We start from the raw sequence: 16,070 nt of genomic DNA on the forward strand, positions 1-16,070 counted from the left end.
TGATTCTCTACAATTCTTCAGTTTATTCACCGTGCTTGTTGTCAGCTAAATATCTGAACCGTTTCATGTAGTGAGGTCCATCTTTAAATATCCATAGCTCTGTAACATTTTTCAAGTAGAAAGTTACAATTTCTGCATAAGCAGCAAAGGGGTCATTTCCATTCGTTATAGTTGAGGAAGAAAGATACATCTGAAACCTAGTTTTTAGAGTTGCATGACATAATGCCCATGGATGAAAAAGATATGCTTTGAAGTAGTTGTACAGTTTAAGTAATAGATATTTATTGATACAGTATTTAATGATACAAAAAAAAAGTGAAGAAGAAATTTTAAAAATATGTTTTTTCTCTTTCTATTTACAGGATGTCTAATGCTAAATTGGATTTGCAGAAGCAATCTGAGGCCCTTGACGAAGCAAACCAACAAATTTCAAAGCAGGAGGAGGAGAAGGCCAGTCTGAAACAAAACCTTGAGAAATCAAATCAAGATACAAGTAAACAGCTTAAGGAGTTAGACTGTAAACTGCAAGCGGCCACATCAGAGCTGCAACAAATGAAATTAGAGAAGGATACTCTGTTAAAGGATCTTACAGATACCAAAGATAAGCTCTCCAAAAGTTCTGAATCCTTCAAAAAAAGAAAGGAGGATTTAGAAAAAGAAATTAAAAAAGGAAAAGTAGCTATGGCAGAAATGGTTAGTAGATTCTTTAATTAGACATTAAGTTTGGTGTATTTACAGTCTGATAAAATGATTTTGCTTGCTATCTGAAAACAGTGTAGATATGATGACAATGCATGGAAATTAACTACTGTAAGAAAAAAAAATTGTGATTTTTGGTAGTTCATATGGATTTCCTACCTTACATTTTTGTCTGGATGTTTACTGTAGTAAACATCAGTCATAGCACATGACAGGATCCTTTCTTCCTACTACATGCCTTTAACATAGTGAAGAGATTAAATGGAGGCAAGTGGTGAAACAATTTGACAGGAAATGTCCTCCTTGAAAAAATATATCAGCCGTATTATAACAACACAAAGTTACAGAACCTGTGCTAAAATACCATTGTATTGAAGATGATGTTATTTTTCTGAGGCCATCTGAGTCTCCTTTTTGAAGTCTTTGTATATAGAACTTCCTGTGCACTTGTCTGGACATGCTGGAAAGCTGCATACTGCAGGCAGAGAGAGAGTAACATCATCTGAATGCCTAGATTAAGGTATTTTCAGAGTACTAGAACTGTTTGAGTTTCAGAAAGATCTCACAAGTGGTGGTACAACAAGTGCTTGACCACTAGGCAACCTATTATGATAAAGAAAGTGAACTCTCACTAGCTTTAAAATATACCTCTTTTGCCTTGTTGGTAATATGAATGGGCACTACATGAATACATGTTTTATAGATGCAGTTGTTCCAACGCCCTTGCCTCAGACACAGTAGGGGTGTCTTTCTCATACCCTTCTCATCTTAAATGTCACCATTCCCCAGAACCCGTTCAGAGCTGCTTTTATTCTTGTCTAAAAAAAATCTGCTCCTAGTTAAAAATAAAATTTTTTCTGTTACTCATTCACCTTTTAAAGATAAGTTCCTTTGTTTGCTTTTCTTAGTTACTGCTGTTTAAATATTTGTTTCTCCTAAAAACTCAAAGGATTTTCTCCCCAGTTGAGACTTGAAGTTAGGTTTCCGGATTCTGCTTCATATTCTGTAGTCCCTTAAAGGCTTGCCACTCTTTTTTATGTGTAGTATTCAGGCTTAACATGTAGTTGTATTTGTATGCAAGTCCTGCAAATGTACTTTCTTGTGAGTTTTAGAACACGAAGGAATTTTGGATCCTGAGGAGTGTGATGAGCCTACTGCTTTCCATAAGAAGGAGAAGGGCTGCCAACCACAGCTTCAAACAGGGAGACTATCTCTAATCAGAAAAACTCTTTGGCACATGGCTGGTTTTGTTAGTATAGGGGATCAGCTGTGTTCAGCTTAGATTTGCCACCTAAAGTTTTGAGAAGTTTTGAATTGAAAGTATGTCTGCAGCTGAGAAGGATTTTCCACTGAAAATGAAAGCATTATTTTTCAAGGCTTTGTAGATCCTGCAAAAATACTTGGTACTTGGTCTTAGAAGCTAACAGGAATATTTCCTTGTCTTATATTTTTTAGGAAAAATCTTGCCAAGAATTAAAACACCAGCTCCAGATACAAACAGAGTCTGTAGCTAAAGAGAGGAATGAATTGAAAAACTCACTGGAAAAAAAGGAGGGGGTAAGCTGTCCACTTAGTTTCAAAAATCTACAAACCAATATAATAAATGTTTAAAAGATGCATTTTCAGTTTCACATGGTGGGACTGATGAGAACTGAAGAGGCTTCAGTTCTCAGATTGTAACCTACCTGGGGAGTTGAAATAAGGTGATAGTAAAAATTTCGTAGATGGTAATATAAAGCTTTAAAATACAGGTTGTAGTCTTAGTTTTCTGTGCCCCACATACCTTAGCGGGGGATTTTAGCTCTTTATGTTTTTTCATTAGTGAAACAGTTACTTGATATTACCGTGTCACCATTTTTTGTTTTTAGTTCCATACAATAAAAGTTTTTATCTCATATCCTTAGATCTGTTTTATTCTCAGGCTTATTCAGTATGTTCTCTGTGTGGTTGACAGGACATTTTTAGGTATCCTTCAAGAATTGAATTGCTTTTTCAAACTTGTGTAAGTCACTTGCTCGTGACTACATAAGAACCAAATATACTTCTTTTTTGAAGATGAGCATTCAGACTGCAAAATCATGTAGTCCAGCTGGCAGCCTGAAGGACAAGTCTGCTTTCATGGATATCTTTACCCAAGCTGTCATCTGTTCCCTAAAGGAATAAGAAAAGTTATGATCGGTGGACATAGTTTGGTGGACTGTGATGGACTCTTACTGTCTGAAAGAGGGTTTAGGTGTATGCTGGTGTGATGGTAATTGCTCTGTGACTACTGCTCCTATTCCCCTGGTTCATCTCTGGTTCAACAGAAGCACCATGGTGCTCTGTGTAAAGTGCAGGAGGATGACATTGGTATATGCTGCACAGTTGGCAGCAGGAGAGCCCAAAGCACTGCTGGTGTGAGAAAAGTTGCCTCATCTTAATTTAGAATGGTTAAAAAAGAGTGCTATTGATCTATGAGTAATAAATAGGGAATAACAGATTATTTTAATGTGTTATGGTAGTTCTTAAAATCTTCTTGCCAGTGTTCAACTGTGAACCTCTTAAGGAGCAGTGGCACTGTGGGATGGTCTGTTTCAGTGTACCGCATGTACAAATAGTCATTTAAATAAAAATTATCTACAGTTATTTAATATTTTTTGAATATAGATTTCTAAGCAGTTGTCGATAGACCTTGATTCAGCACGAGCACAACTACTGGAAATCCAAGGTCTTCTGAAGGACAAAGAAAAAAGTGAGCAACACCTCCAGGGAAAGCTGAGAGAGTTAAAGGAATCTTTTGAGCAGAAGAAAAAACATAGTGAGACACTGCAAGCTGAATTAAAAACTGCCCTTTTAGAAAAGGTAAGACTATCCTCTCTTACTCCTATGAGAAAGTGATTGTAAATTTCTCTGATAAATACTGAAGTTTTTATGTCAATATCTTTCTGATAAACTGTGTTTGCTGTAGTCTTGTTGGAAATGATAAGGTAAGGATGTGGAAATGAGGTCTTCAGATGCTGTTGCAGATAGAAACAGCAACATCAACACAGTAATAAAAAGAAACAGTGCTGAAATATGAATTCCATAAGAATTGAATTTCAATAAAGTGATAAAATTAGCTAGAGTGTGGTTTTTTTGCTCTGGGAGCAGGGTATGAGGTGAGAACTGCCATTTTCTTGTAAAGCAGTAGAATTTTGTGAGAGTATTTTAGACAAACTCTGCAGTGTTTTAAAATGTCTGTGGCAGTTGAAACCAAGTCTTCTCCTATTATACAAAAAGAATTTATCTTGGTGACAGTACGAAACTCATGAACCACAATGGAAAGGGTTCAAATGTCTTATGACATTAGGGAATGTTGTGCTGTATGCCATGCACTGTTAAATGTGGCTCCAGCTTTGGCTGCCCTGTGCTACATGGTCATATTTGTGCTTTAGGCAGCCTGTGGAAACATTAGATCGTGGTGTTGTGGTTTGACCCCAGCCATCAACTAAGCACCACAGAGCTGCTCGGTGACTCGAGAAGACAAGTGCCATCACTCCAAATGTCCCTCCCCTTCCTTCTTCTTTCACCAGCTTCATATGCTGACTGTGATGCCATATGGTATGGAATATCCCTTTGGTCAGTGGGATCAGCTGTCCTGCTGTGCCCCCTCCCAAATCCTTGTGCACCTCCAGACTCCTTGCTGGAGGGGTGGTGTGAGAAACAGAAAAGGCCTTGGCTCTCTGTGAGCGCTGCTTAGGAATAGCTAAAACATCCCTGTGTTATCAACACCAACACAAATCCAAAGCACAGTGTCATACTAGCTGCTGTGAAGAAACTTAACTCTACCTCAGCCAAAACCAACACACTTGGAACATTATTAATTTTTAATGTTAGTAATGTGTTTCACTTAGTCTTTTACAACAAATTAAATTTTGTTGTTTAATTAGGTAGGAGATATTACTGTAAAATCACAAATATTAGATTACCGAACTGCTATTTCGTAAGAGGAAAAAGATTCTCATCTTGCAGTAGAAATGCAGTTTATCGAAATGTTTAAGCTGGCTTTACTGTCTGTAACTTTAACTAAAACTTCCTATGCTTATGTTTCAGGCAGAACTGGAGAATAAACTACAACAGCAGTCTATTTTGTCAGCACAGGAGCTTAAAGCAGAGAAAGGCAAGCTAGCAGACTTACAGAAGGCCCACGATAAACATAAAGAAAACATGGAGAAGCTGCAGCTGGATCTTTATGGGAAAGAATCTGAGCTGCTGGCTACCAGGCAAGACCTTAAGGTACTTGCAGTCATTTTAATGTCATATGTGACTTAGTAGATGTTTATATCCATTTTGAAGACCAAGAAACAATGCAGGAACTGAATAGGTGAAAAAAAATCTCTTCTGCTATATATAGATTTTAGTGCTGTTCATTCCCTTCCCCTGGGACAGAGGATATCCTGAAACTAATTGAAAGCCAAGCGTATTTGCTAGTATACCTGAAATATCCTTGCATTTGTGCAAGGTGATTTAGTTTTATATACCTTTAAGAATTATTTTTTTATGTTGCTTTTTCTTGTTATATATTGTTGCTTTCAACTAATTTAAACAGTGTATCTAATTACAGCAAGGTCTGTCAGCATGTGAGCAACTGCTATCTTCTAAATGATTTAACTAGAATATTCCTGGCTGATTATAGATGTTGAGAGATGTCAAACTGATACAAACAATAGGTTTAGAGACCTGCCTGAAATACAAGTGTCTGAACTTAGTCCTTGAAGTTTTTGCTATTCCTAAACTGAAGTTTCCTCATTTTGTATTAGTGTGCAGTGCCTTCAAAGAGGTATTGCTGAGAGTTGAGCCAGTCAGCAGAGGTGTTTTTTGGCTTTTTTTTCTGGCCCTCTCCTTCACGTCAGTATTAAGCTCCAGTTAGTCCCAGGACATACTGTGCTGCAGAGACTGGCTGTCTGCTGGCAAGATTCGTAGCTTTGGCACTTTTCACTCCAGATGAATCCCACTACAGCTTGTCCATGAACAACACTGTTGTTCTAGGCTCTTCTGAAGTTTATGGAGAGAAATAGATGCTTTGGGACAACAGATCATCTGATCTGCTTTAGATATCAGCTTCTGTTTGCTTTGTTATGTATAAAGGGAGCTTGTGGTGACTGCTTAGATTTCATTGTCGCCTGCTTTGATTTTATCGTTCCCTTTCCCCCAAAGGTGAGCCTTTCAGCCCCACCACTGAAACCCTTTAAGGTCTTGTGGCTGTTTCGCCCATGTGAGCTGTGGAGCCCTAGCCGAACTCCAGCCTTGGGTTATTTTAAGAAAAAGAGAAATAGCTCCTTTACATATAGACCACTGCAGTTTTCTTAGACTTACTGTAGTAAGTCTAATAATCTTACTGTAGTATTATATTACCTGCCACGTTTCCCTGAGGGTTATAGAAGCTTTATTTTCAGAGCAACATAGTTCAATTGCGATGTTAAATTGTGAAGAACTTCAGCATGATTAACAAGCAATGATGGTTTAAACATACTCTTCCTTTTGCTTTGTTACTATAGCATATGTATGTCTGTGAGTTTATTTCCTACAATGCATTTAAATCAGCATTTGGTAATGCAGTGACCCGTAGAAGCATTGGATGTTCTCAGTAACTAGGGTTTTTTGGTGGGTTTTTTGCTTGGTTGTTTTTTTTTTTTTTTTTTGGTGTAGTTTTCATTAAAATATTGCAAAATAGTGATGCAAAAATAGCTCTGAATAAGTATTTTTATAGCAGCTTGATAACCTCTAATTCTGGCAAGTATAAGATAGGACAGTAAGCATCCCACATGCTTTTAAACCTCATGGGGATGGTAGCAAGAAAGAGACAGAACATCTTTGCAAAAAGGTAAAATAAGGTGATGGCAATGGGGAAATGATGTTTAAGATGAGCAGTCAGGTAACTTGATGTATTATGTAAGTCTTTGTGGAGCCTAGAGATTTGGGTCCTAAGTACTGAAGTGCTGTACCAACTTGGAGGCTGTTTACTTGATTTTAAAAGTGTTTTAAAAGCCATATGTTAATGAGGATTAGTGATGTCTGATTGCCACCACTTTTTTTTCTGGAAAATATAGAAGAAGGAAAAGGTGGGGAATTGATCTTTAGTCATGGCTGTGCTGCCTCACTGCAATAATAAGCTAAAGAAGCAGTGATAACTTGCCTTAGAGGACCACAAAGGAAAAAGCACATTCAGACAGCCTCAGTGTGATGGTGCTAGTCTTCATTGCTGAATATCAAAATGCTACTTAAGTCAGAAGAACTTTACGGTAGAATTTCATAGTACTATTCAAAACGAGTTGTCTGCATGATGTTTTACCTTTGTCAGGTTACTTCATAAAAGTAGCTCATTTGAGCCAGAGCTGTGCATTTTGATTAAAGTTTGGAATCAAAGCTGATGGGTGGGCTGGGCTTAGATTGGTTTTAATCTTCTTAGTGGGCAGTAGTAGAAGTTTTTAAAACTTGTCTCTATGTAGAGTCAACTTGGGAGTCTTTCAGTGCAGGATTTTTAGCAGAGCTACAGACTCCCTGCACAGCTGTATTGAGTCAGTACAGTCTGAAGCCCAGCATTGTCCAGAACAGACGTGGCCAGGCCATATCGTGAGATCCTAGCAGTGCTACGTTTTCTTTAGTTAAAAATACTAAAAGGGAAAACTTAAATATTCTCATGTGGCATAGCACCATGCTGTTGGCGAGGCCAAGGTTCCAGGCGTGAGTATGGATTATGAAAAGATGTAAAGCATGTGTGTGACAGGAGTAGGGTGGTCTGGTTCCTGGTTCCTAGGAGGGCATGGCAGGAATTGAGCTGTACACAGAGCACCATCTGCTGGCATCTGTTGGGAATATCACTGCTGGGATCGATGGCTCATCTCTGGCTGGGAGACGGAGGTGAGATTGAAAAGCTTCGGGGAAGTTTTGCACTTGGAGGTAACACCTTTGCATGAGAAAGAGCTGCAGAGCGGGTAGCTGCTCTCTGGAGTGCCATCAGCACGGCTGAGCCCGAGCTTCTGGTTCAATAACAGAATGTCTGAGCTACGTAGCTCTAGCCAGATGAAAACTGTGAAGCTCTTAAGTCAGTCAGAGGGAACAGGAGAAGTGTTGTAACAAAATCAGTAGTGGGAATGTAGGTATACATATTACATATGTATGTTTTATGGATACTATTTGCTGCAGATTTACTTTGGTTTAAAAATGTACTGTCTCTTAACAGTAACTACACAAACATTTTTTGTCTTTGTGACTGGAAAAAGAAATTGGATAGGATTTGAGTGCTAGTAAAAGATATAGTTTTTGATAAAAAAGGACACATATAATTAAAAAAGAATATCACTAAATAAATTTTTTATATAGATTCACATATTTATACAAATATATATGTGTATATAGTCACACAAAATATTTTTTTATGAAAAAGGCATTTTTTATATAGAAAAGTTAATTAAAATGTGGTAACTGTTATTTTTGCCTTGATTTTGAGTCAGTACAAGGATACTTTCTGTGAATCTGATCTCCTGAGCTTTGCCAAGTATCCTCGAGTCTTGGCATTTGTCCTTTTAGTAGTCAGACCTGGTTTCTTCCATGTTCTCGAAAGAATGTGTCTTTGTCTCCAGTACTGGCATTGCTGTCAGTATATATTTAGTGAACATTCTGGAACAAGATTCATGCTGCCAAACCTCAGTTCTGTAAGTCAGGAGCCTAAGTTGCATACAGTCAAACTCTTCTTCGTAGGAAGTGAAGAGAGATCAGGTTAGCATCTGTGGATAATTTAATGTCTGTCCTTGTGAGCTGGGATCAGGGAGCATGCAGACTCAAATGCTGATTTGTACACTTCATATAGGTGGACTCTGGGTCCTTCCACCCCACTAGAACCAGTTCTGATGTTGCCACTATAATTTGCACTGTTACAGCCCAAGTTATAGTGAATCAGACTGTGATATTTCCTTATATTTTCATTTATTTAAACTCTATACCAGTCAATCTAGCATTTTTATTTATTTACAAAAACAAGCACTGATTGACCTCTTTTTTCTGTACCTGTTCCTTATCTCAGCCTAGGTATAGACATAATGAGATAACCTGTACACTGTAGACACTTTGCAGGGGTGAGTTGAGAGAGAAATACCCCCTGTGTGAGGCTTTTAGTTTGAGTGTCTCTACTCACTTCATCCAATTTCATCATCTGGTGCTAGCAGATTGAATGTAACCACATTTCTTCTGCTGGAAATTTGAATAAAAGCTGGAGCTTTATTATGTTTCTTTCTAAAACTGCAGAAACTGTTGGCTTTTCCTGTGAAGATGTTATATGATGATGCTAGACTTCCTATGCTTTCTCAATGTTAGGAAAATATGGTATTCCACTGCCCACAGTGGAGGAAAGAGGGGTAATTTTGCTTTCTGAAAGACTCATCCTGCTGAAACCTTGAAACTGCAAAAACACCTCATATTTTGCTTACAAAAAATTATGAGTCAAGACCTTGCAAAATGTTAAGTAGTGAACTGTAATAGCTCAGAAAGAGAATAATTTGTCTGCAAATTAATTTTAAAAGCCAGTGTGAGCTTTTTAAGAGCCAGGGGTGTTGTTGAAAATGCTGTTGAATCAGCAGTGTTCCATCATTGCTGTTTCAAACTAAGTCTGAATTGTACAGGGGAAATACTTTAGATATTACAAGGGAGGGTCATAAGGCATCAGAAATCAATTAGTTTTTAAATCAACGTGGGAGTAGCTAAAGCATATGCATAATTGAATGAATTCAAAGTTGTGCTTATAGTTCCTTTTAAAATCACTAACCTTCAACAAAAGGTTTGAACAAGATTTAAGTAAGAGCTTCAAAAAGTATTGTGTTTGTCTTGAAAGAATTTAAATCCTTACTGCTGCACTGAAAACATTAAACTTGTTACTAATAATAAGTCTCTTCAGCTCACATTCTGTATCTTAGCGTCAAAAATTTCCACAAAATACCAGTATTCTGGAGGAGTGGAGGATGAGTTTGTCTGTTGTTTTGTTTTTTTTTTTTTCATTGGTTCTATGGGAAGAAAAGCTCTACTAGTTTTTCTAGTAGAGCTAGTCCTTACCTAAGATAGAAGGTTTAAAAAAATAAACACCATAATACTAACTCAAGAAGAACCCCAAAGCTTGACTTTGCTGTGAACAAATAGAATGAGCTTTGGCTTTGGGTGCAAGTTTTGTGTTGTTTCTTGGGATTTTGTGACCTGTTTCAGAGAGATAAATCTGAGTTCTTTTTCTAGGTAGTGGAGAAAGTTGAAGGCAAATGAAGATATAATCTGTAGATTTTGAATGGAAGTTTAAATTTCATGTTTAAAATGCTGATACAGCTGAAACCGTGAAGCCTTTTTTCCTGACATTAGCATTTTTACCTTGTATATTTTATTTCAGGATTTTAAAAAATTTTACAATTGTCCTAACACTTTATTAAGTCATTGGTAAAAAATAGTAGTGAATTACTTTTGAAATTTTCACCCTGTAACTTCACTGCTTCTTAAGTAACAGCTGTCTAGAGTTATAGAATAGTTGATTTGCCTAGATAATAAGATAAATTTGTGTGAGGAAATTCAAGTTCACTCTCTTTTTATCAGTCACCTTTTGTTCTCTGCCCTTCTGCATGTTTTCACCTTTTCTCTGTGGAAGGGTGCAAGCTGGAATATATATAGCAAGATATTGCTCCTGGAAATGATGCTGGGATAATTTCTTTTTACTTAGGGTAAACTTGTAAACCAGAAGTTTCTGTAATCATGCTTTGTCAACATTTGAAGCTAAATCTTGCACTCTAAGTAGTAATTTTTCCACCTGGAAAATGTTTAAGTGGCTGTTTAGTATCTGAAACTCTTATACTGACAGATAATCTGCAGAGCTCTCTTTGTAATTAGTCCACAGAAGAAAAACTTGCTCTCGCTCAAGAAGAATTAGTTTCCAGCAGAAATCGAATTGCTAGCAATAATCAGCAGATTCAGGAACTGAAGAAAGCAAAGTCTGCACTAGAGCAGGATGCATCAAAGAAGGAGCAGCAGCTGGGTGAGAAGACCAAAATGTTACAGGATCTTCAGAATGACAGGGTAAATGCCTCTGTCTTTTGAAATCTTCACACAGACACATCCATCCCATGCAGACACCCTTTATTATTTTCTATTACATCTTTGAGAGCATAACACTGTTGTAGTGCATAGCAATGACAGTTTTACTGAACCTCTGGTGAAAAGACTTTTAAGAGACAGTTGTAGTGAAATTGGTTCAAAATAGGCTGCTAATTTGTTCTAAGTGGTCAGACAGGTGGGAAAATATTATTAGTTCTAAATCTAAAACTGCAAATATGCTGCTAATTGCACTACAAACTGTGGATAGATATGTGGCAGTCGTTTCCTTATAATAACAAAGTCACCAAGTAGGTTTTGGGCCCTGGATGTTTTTTGATTGGTTGTTTCTTTTTTATTTTGTGAACTTGGAAGAAGTAACTTTTCTACTATTTTTTATTTCTCTTCAAGACTTTGAAAGAAAAAGACTTGGCTAATGAAAAATGTAAAACAACAGAGCTCCAGGAAATAAGGAGTAGACTTGAAAAAGAAATTACCAAACTGGGTGAAGAGCTTAGAGCCTGCAAGCAAGAATTTCAGAAGGTACATTGAGACAAACTGAGTCTTCTTCATGTGTTTGGTTATCTGATGAGAAATATGTGCCTACTCAGTAGATATTATCTGGAATGGCTTTGCAAAGGTGGTTGCTGTAAATATCGGTATTACAGGTAAGGGAACCAAAGCAGAGATTTCATTGAGGTTCCTCAGCAATGACGTTTTGATTAGTGATAATCCTTGAGCAGCGGTGCACAATGGGCCAGATGGAGCACATAACTTGTCTTAGCTTCAGGATGGGTTTTATGTCCTGGCTTTTCTTCAGTTTCACTGTAAATCCACTCTGCATACCCTTGCTTTACTATTCTGAAATGAAAAAAAGATGTCCAAAAGAGTCACGACTGTTAAGTTTTCCAGATATTCTAGGCACATCTGGTACTTCTCAAGGATGTGTGGTAGAGTTGAAACTCCCCTAATGTGCTGTGGTTTCTTAAAATGTCTTAAAAAGTCACAGTTGGGGAAGAAACAATGTCAGGAGCCTCACAAAAGACAAACTTCCAAAATCACAACAATCAAATGAGCTCTGTAAAGGGTAAAAGTTGAGTGGCTTTAATTAAATAATTTTTAGTCTTCAGTAACATGAGTTGTTTCTTGCCACAGTCTACATATCCATTTTTTAGTCTCTATAGAAACGAACACTCCCAAAAGGCTGTCGTTTGTATTTTTCATAATATAGTCTTAGTGGTTATATTTGCATCTGTTAAGTACACAGAGCTTAAACTGCTGCACAAGTATAAATGCAGGTATATTCCCTATGCACTAATAAAAAGAAAATAACATAATAACTCGTGAGTTTCAGATGTTCTTTTGTTCTCCACTGTTTAGAAAATGGTCTCTTATTTTTAGATAGTTTGTACTTTGTTTCACTTAAGTGATCTGTGCTTGGGGAAAGGTATTCTAGTTCTTGTCATTCCTAAAATCTCTATTCTAAACAAGAAATTTTATAAAGATGTATATAAAATGTGTGCACACCAATGACAGCTTAATAGTAATTTCTTAATCTCCCTACAAGCAATCAGACTGAAACAGTAATTGTCTCCTAAAGATTTATATTCTGTTTCCCATCTCCTACCAAGGAAAGGATGTATATGTATCTGTATCTGTAGGGCATCCCCTTGTTCTGGGGATATGTTCTCTTCTCTGGCTTTGGTTTGCTTTTAATTTGTGTTGTGAATTTTGATTTATGGAAAACTGTCCACCCTTGTTGGTCTGTTAGTACCTACATGCTTGGCTGTGTAATTTTAAGGAAAATAATTTCTATAAATTTAACTAACTATTCCATTTCAGGATTTTTTGTGTTCAGTTACAGAGGAACAAGTAAAACCATTATTTAAAACCAAGCATGTCATCCTGCTTGCTTGAAACATAGAGTAATTTTTTATATATTTAGGATTAACAGAAACAACTTTCTTCCATCAGCATTTGGTTTTACATTGTCATTATGATGTTTTTGACCTCATTATTGCAACCAGAGAACAATGCGAAGTAAACTTTAGAACAGTCCCTAGAAAATGACAATGGATGTGTCTTTTCAAAGAACTGCAGAAAACAATTCAGCAGATCTTCCTCTCTGCTTTAGTAGAAACTTGCATTAAAATTATTTTAAAAAAAGGAATGTTGATCCTAATATAGATATAAGTTTAAAATCTTTGATCATGAAAATCACTGATACCTTGTTATATAAAATCATCCTTTCTTCCGGTGATAAAACTAAAAATTATTACTGTCCTCTCCTAGGAAAGATTTGCAGTAGTTTTAAATTTAAATCCATTTATACTTTCTGTGTTGCTACTTTAGCATTAAACTCTGTATCCTAACAGGAGGTGACAAATCTCAAGGATGCAAACCAGCTATTGATTCAACAGAAATTAGAACTGCAGGGCAAACTAGATAGTATGAATTCAAGTCTGGAACAGGAGAGAAAAACCCAACAAACTGTCAAAGATGAGCTGAAAAAGAGAGAAGAGGAACTGAAGAAAGAATGTGCTGAAATTGAAGCCAAACTGGTTAGTATGTTAGAGAATATAAGACTGTTGTTTTGTGAACATGCCTTTGGATTCTTCCAGGGACAGAAATGAAGCAATGGGTTGACTTTAGTTTCACATTACATTAATTTTTAAATGACAAGATCAAAAATCTTTAAGGCATTATAATGGTGTAGGAAAATTCAGTGAGATGACAGCCTTGTCAGTAGAGTTTGTTGAATAAAAATAGTGATTCTATTACAATAAGATTTTTTACCTCAATTAAATGTAGGGAATAGGGAAAGAATGCCTGGAAGCTTGTTTTTCAGTTTTCTGCTGTTTTTGTAGCACACAGAGAAAAAAGACAAAGAAGCAGAAAAACGGAAACATGAGGAAAAGGAGACCAAGCTCACCATGCAGGTCACAGCCCTGAATGAAAACCTGGCTACCATGAAGAAAGAGTGGCAAAGCAGTCAGAGGCGAGTGAGCGAGCTGGAGAAACAGACGGACGATTTACGTGGGGACATTGCTGTCTTGGAAGCAACAGTGCAGAATAATCAGGATGAGAGAAGAGCATTGCTGGAGAGGTAAGCTGTGATTATGACAATGTGGCATCATAGTTTGAGAAATGGATAGCCTCACACTGAAAACTTGTTTCACTTGATTCAGGATTCTCTATGCATGCTTTATTTAAACCCGTGTTTGTTCTTATTGCCTGCGCTGTGGGTGCAGTTTCCAGAGTGCAACCTTCTGTTGCTGCCAAAGCACAGCAAGGAATGTTGGCAACAAACTATGCTCTTTGTGGGCACCCTGTCAAAGGGTGATCATTCTGTAGAAAATAAGGCAGGTTATTGGGATCTTACTTATCACCAAAGCCACAACTCTGTGCTTGTGCTCAAAGATTTATGCCTATCCGTAAGAGCCTTCTAAATCCATTGGGCTCTTCTTGGTTTTCAGGTATGTATGTTGTGGCTTCTCATCTGACCTGTTGTGTGAGCTTTGCGAGGCATGACAGAGAGAACTTCTCTTACCTGAATTAAGTATCCATCTCCATTACTCTGAGGCTCCCATGCCTTGATTCAATTAGAATAGATGCATTAGTCATCCAGAAGCCTGGAGGAGACCCCTTAATACCTTCAGTAACAGAATTTGCATAGGACCTTCTAGGTGTGCCCACTACTCAGTGTTAGAAGACTGAACGTGTAATTGGATTACGTAGGCTAAAGTTCACAAAGAAGGCATTTTCTTCCTCCTAAAAATCTACAGTCTTATTTTCTCCAGTTCTGCTATTGTCTCTACAATATATTTAAATCTTCAGGAAGCAGGAGGCATGAAAGGTTGTGGGAGTTACCTGAATGCAATGATTACCAGGGTAGAAGGAATGCCTGTGAGACAGAAGACTTTTTTCATCCTTATTTCCTGACATGTTTGGTGAGGTCAGGGTGGAAAACTTTTATTGGTACTGTCAAGCTTGCTGATTTGTTTTTTAAGCAGAGACCTTGGGAAAGGATGGGATCAATTCAAGTGAGATCCTCTTTCTTTGGCAATCCCTCGCTGTACTGTGCTGAACTCATCCCATAGCCATTTACAGCTTGGCAGAAAAACACCCTTTGAAATTTGGCTTTCAACAGTTAACTGAATTTCAGCTGATGGGAGGTATACCCTCTTACTAAAAGAGGGTAGTTTCTTTTCTGCTTTGTTGTTTGACCTGATCTGCAGCAGGTGGTTTGTGAGAGTGTTCCGTGGGAGTATTTATCGGGACTTGCTGTTGATGGACTGCATTCAGCATTGTCCCTTTTTAGTTTTGGGAATAAATCTAGATATTAATAAGCTGCAGATACTTAGGAGCAATGTCAGATAATCTTAAACTGATTGTTACAACAGAACATTTTTCTAGTCAAGGCACCCAAGAACTTTTCACAGCGAGGATTTTTTTGGCTGGATTTTGTGGGAGTAAATTCTCAGACATGACAACCTGCCCAAACGAGGCAGTGTACATAGCCTTAAATGCTTTGTACTGACTAATTGTTTTTCTGCAGGTGTATAAAAAGTGAGGGAGAAATTGAAAAGCTTCAAGCCAAACTCGTAGAAATGAAGAAAAAGCTGGACAACACAACTGCTGCAATGCAGGAACTTGGCCGAGAAAACCAATCATTACAGGTATAATTTGATTTGTAGCTATTAAACCTGTTGATTCTGTTTGGGAACTTATGAGAATTTCAAATTTGTGTCAGATTGGTGGTGAGTTACCTTTCTAGAGTGAATTAAGATGTTACATTTGTAGTGTATGAGGGCCATCCTGCTGTCTGTGGGTTCTTAAATCTGCTTATAGTTCTGAAACTTGGAAGGTTTTCTTTCTGAGCAAATATAAGCTCTGAGTATCATGACAGAATTGGTGCTTTTATACTGCAGTGGGTAGTGCATGCTGTGGAAATAGAGGGTATTAATGGGAATTAGACATGCATTAAAAGAAAAATACTGCTTTTTTACATCTTCTGTTTAGATCAAACACACCCAAGCTCTCAACAGGAAGTGGGCAGAAGACAATGAGGTACAGAATTGTATGGCCTGTGGAAAAGGCTTTTCGGTGACAGTGAGAAGGGTAGGTGTGTTTTACTTTGTGTCTGCGGGGATTTTCTGTTGTTTTCAAACTCTTAGGTGGGATGCAAACTTCAGAATACAGTTACTGTTTGCAGTGCCTTAATGTATTAAAAATAAAGGCCGTGGAGCTTACTTTATTCATGATTCTTTTTCCATTTTGACAGCATCAGTTTA

At 37.4% G+C, this 16,070-nt stretch overlaps 1 protein-coding gene across 3 annotated transcripts in view; it reads left to right on the forward strand.

Moving 5' to 3' along the window:
* EEA1 (early endosome antigen 1) overlaps positions 1–16,070 on the forward strand; it is a 74,062-nt gene that overhangs the window by 50,391 nt on the left and 7,601 nt on the right. For all 3 annotated transcript variants that reach the window (XM_064655461.1, XM_064655462.1, XM_064655463.1), the window contains 10 exons: positions 363–693; positions 2,155–2,256; positions 3,346–3,540; positions 4,771–4,953; positions 10,576–10,761; positions 11,188–11,319; positions 13,152–13,337; positions 13,644–13,882; positions 15,335–15,455; positions 15,799–15,897. In XM_064655461.1, coding sequence (XP_064511531.1) covers positions 363–693; positions 2,155–2,256; positions 3,346–3,540; positions 4,771–4,953; positions 10,576–10,761; positions 11,188–11,319; positions 13,152–13,337; positions 13,644–13,882; positions 15,335–15,455; positions 15,799–15,897 — 1,774 coding nt within the window. The remainder of the gene's footprint in view (positions 1–362; positions 694–2,154; positions 2,257–3,345; positions 3,541–4,770; positions 4,954–10,575; positions 10,762–11,187; positions 11,320–13,151; positions 13,338–13,643; positions 13,883–15,334; positions 15,456–15,798; positions 15,898–16,070) is intronic.

Source organism: Pseudopipra pipra, chromosome 5 (assembly GCF_036250125.1).
Source record: "Pseudopipra pipra isolate bDixPip1 chromosome 5, bDixPip1.hap1, whole genome shotgun sequence".
Taxonomy (NCBI): domain Eukaryota; kingdom Metazoa; phylum Chordata; class Aves; order Passeriformes; family Pipridae; genus Pseudopipra; species Pseudopipra pipra.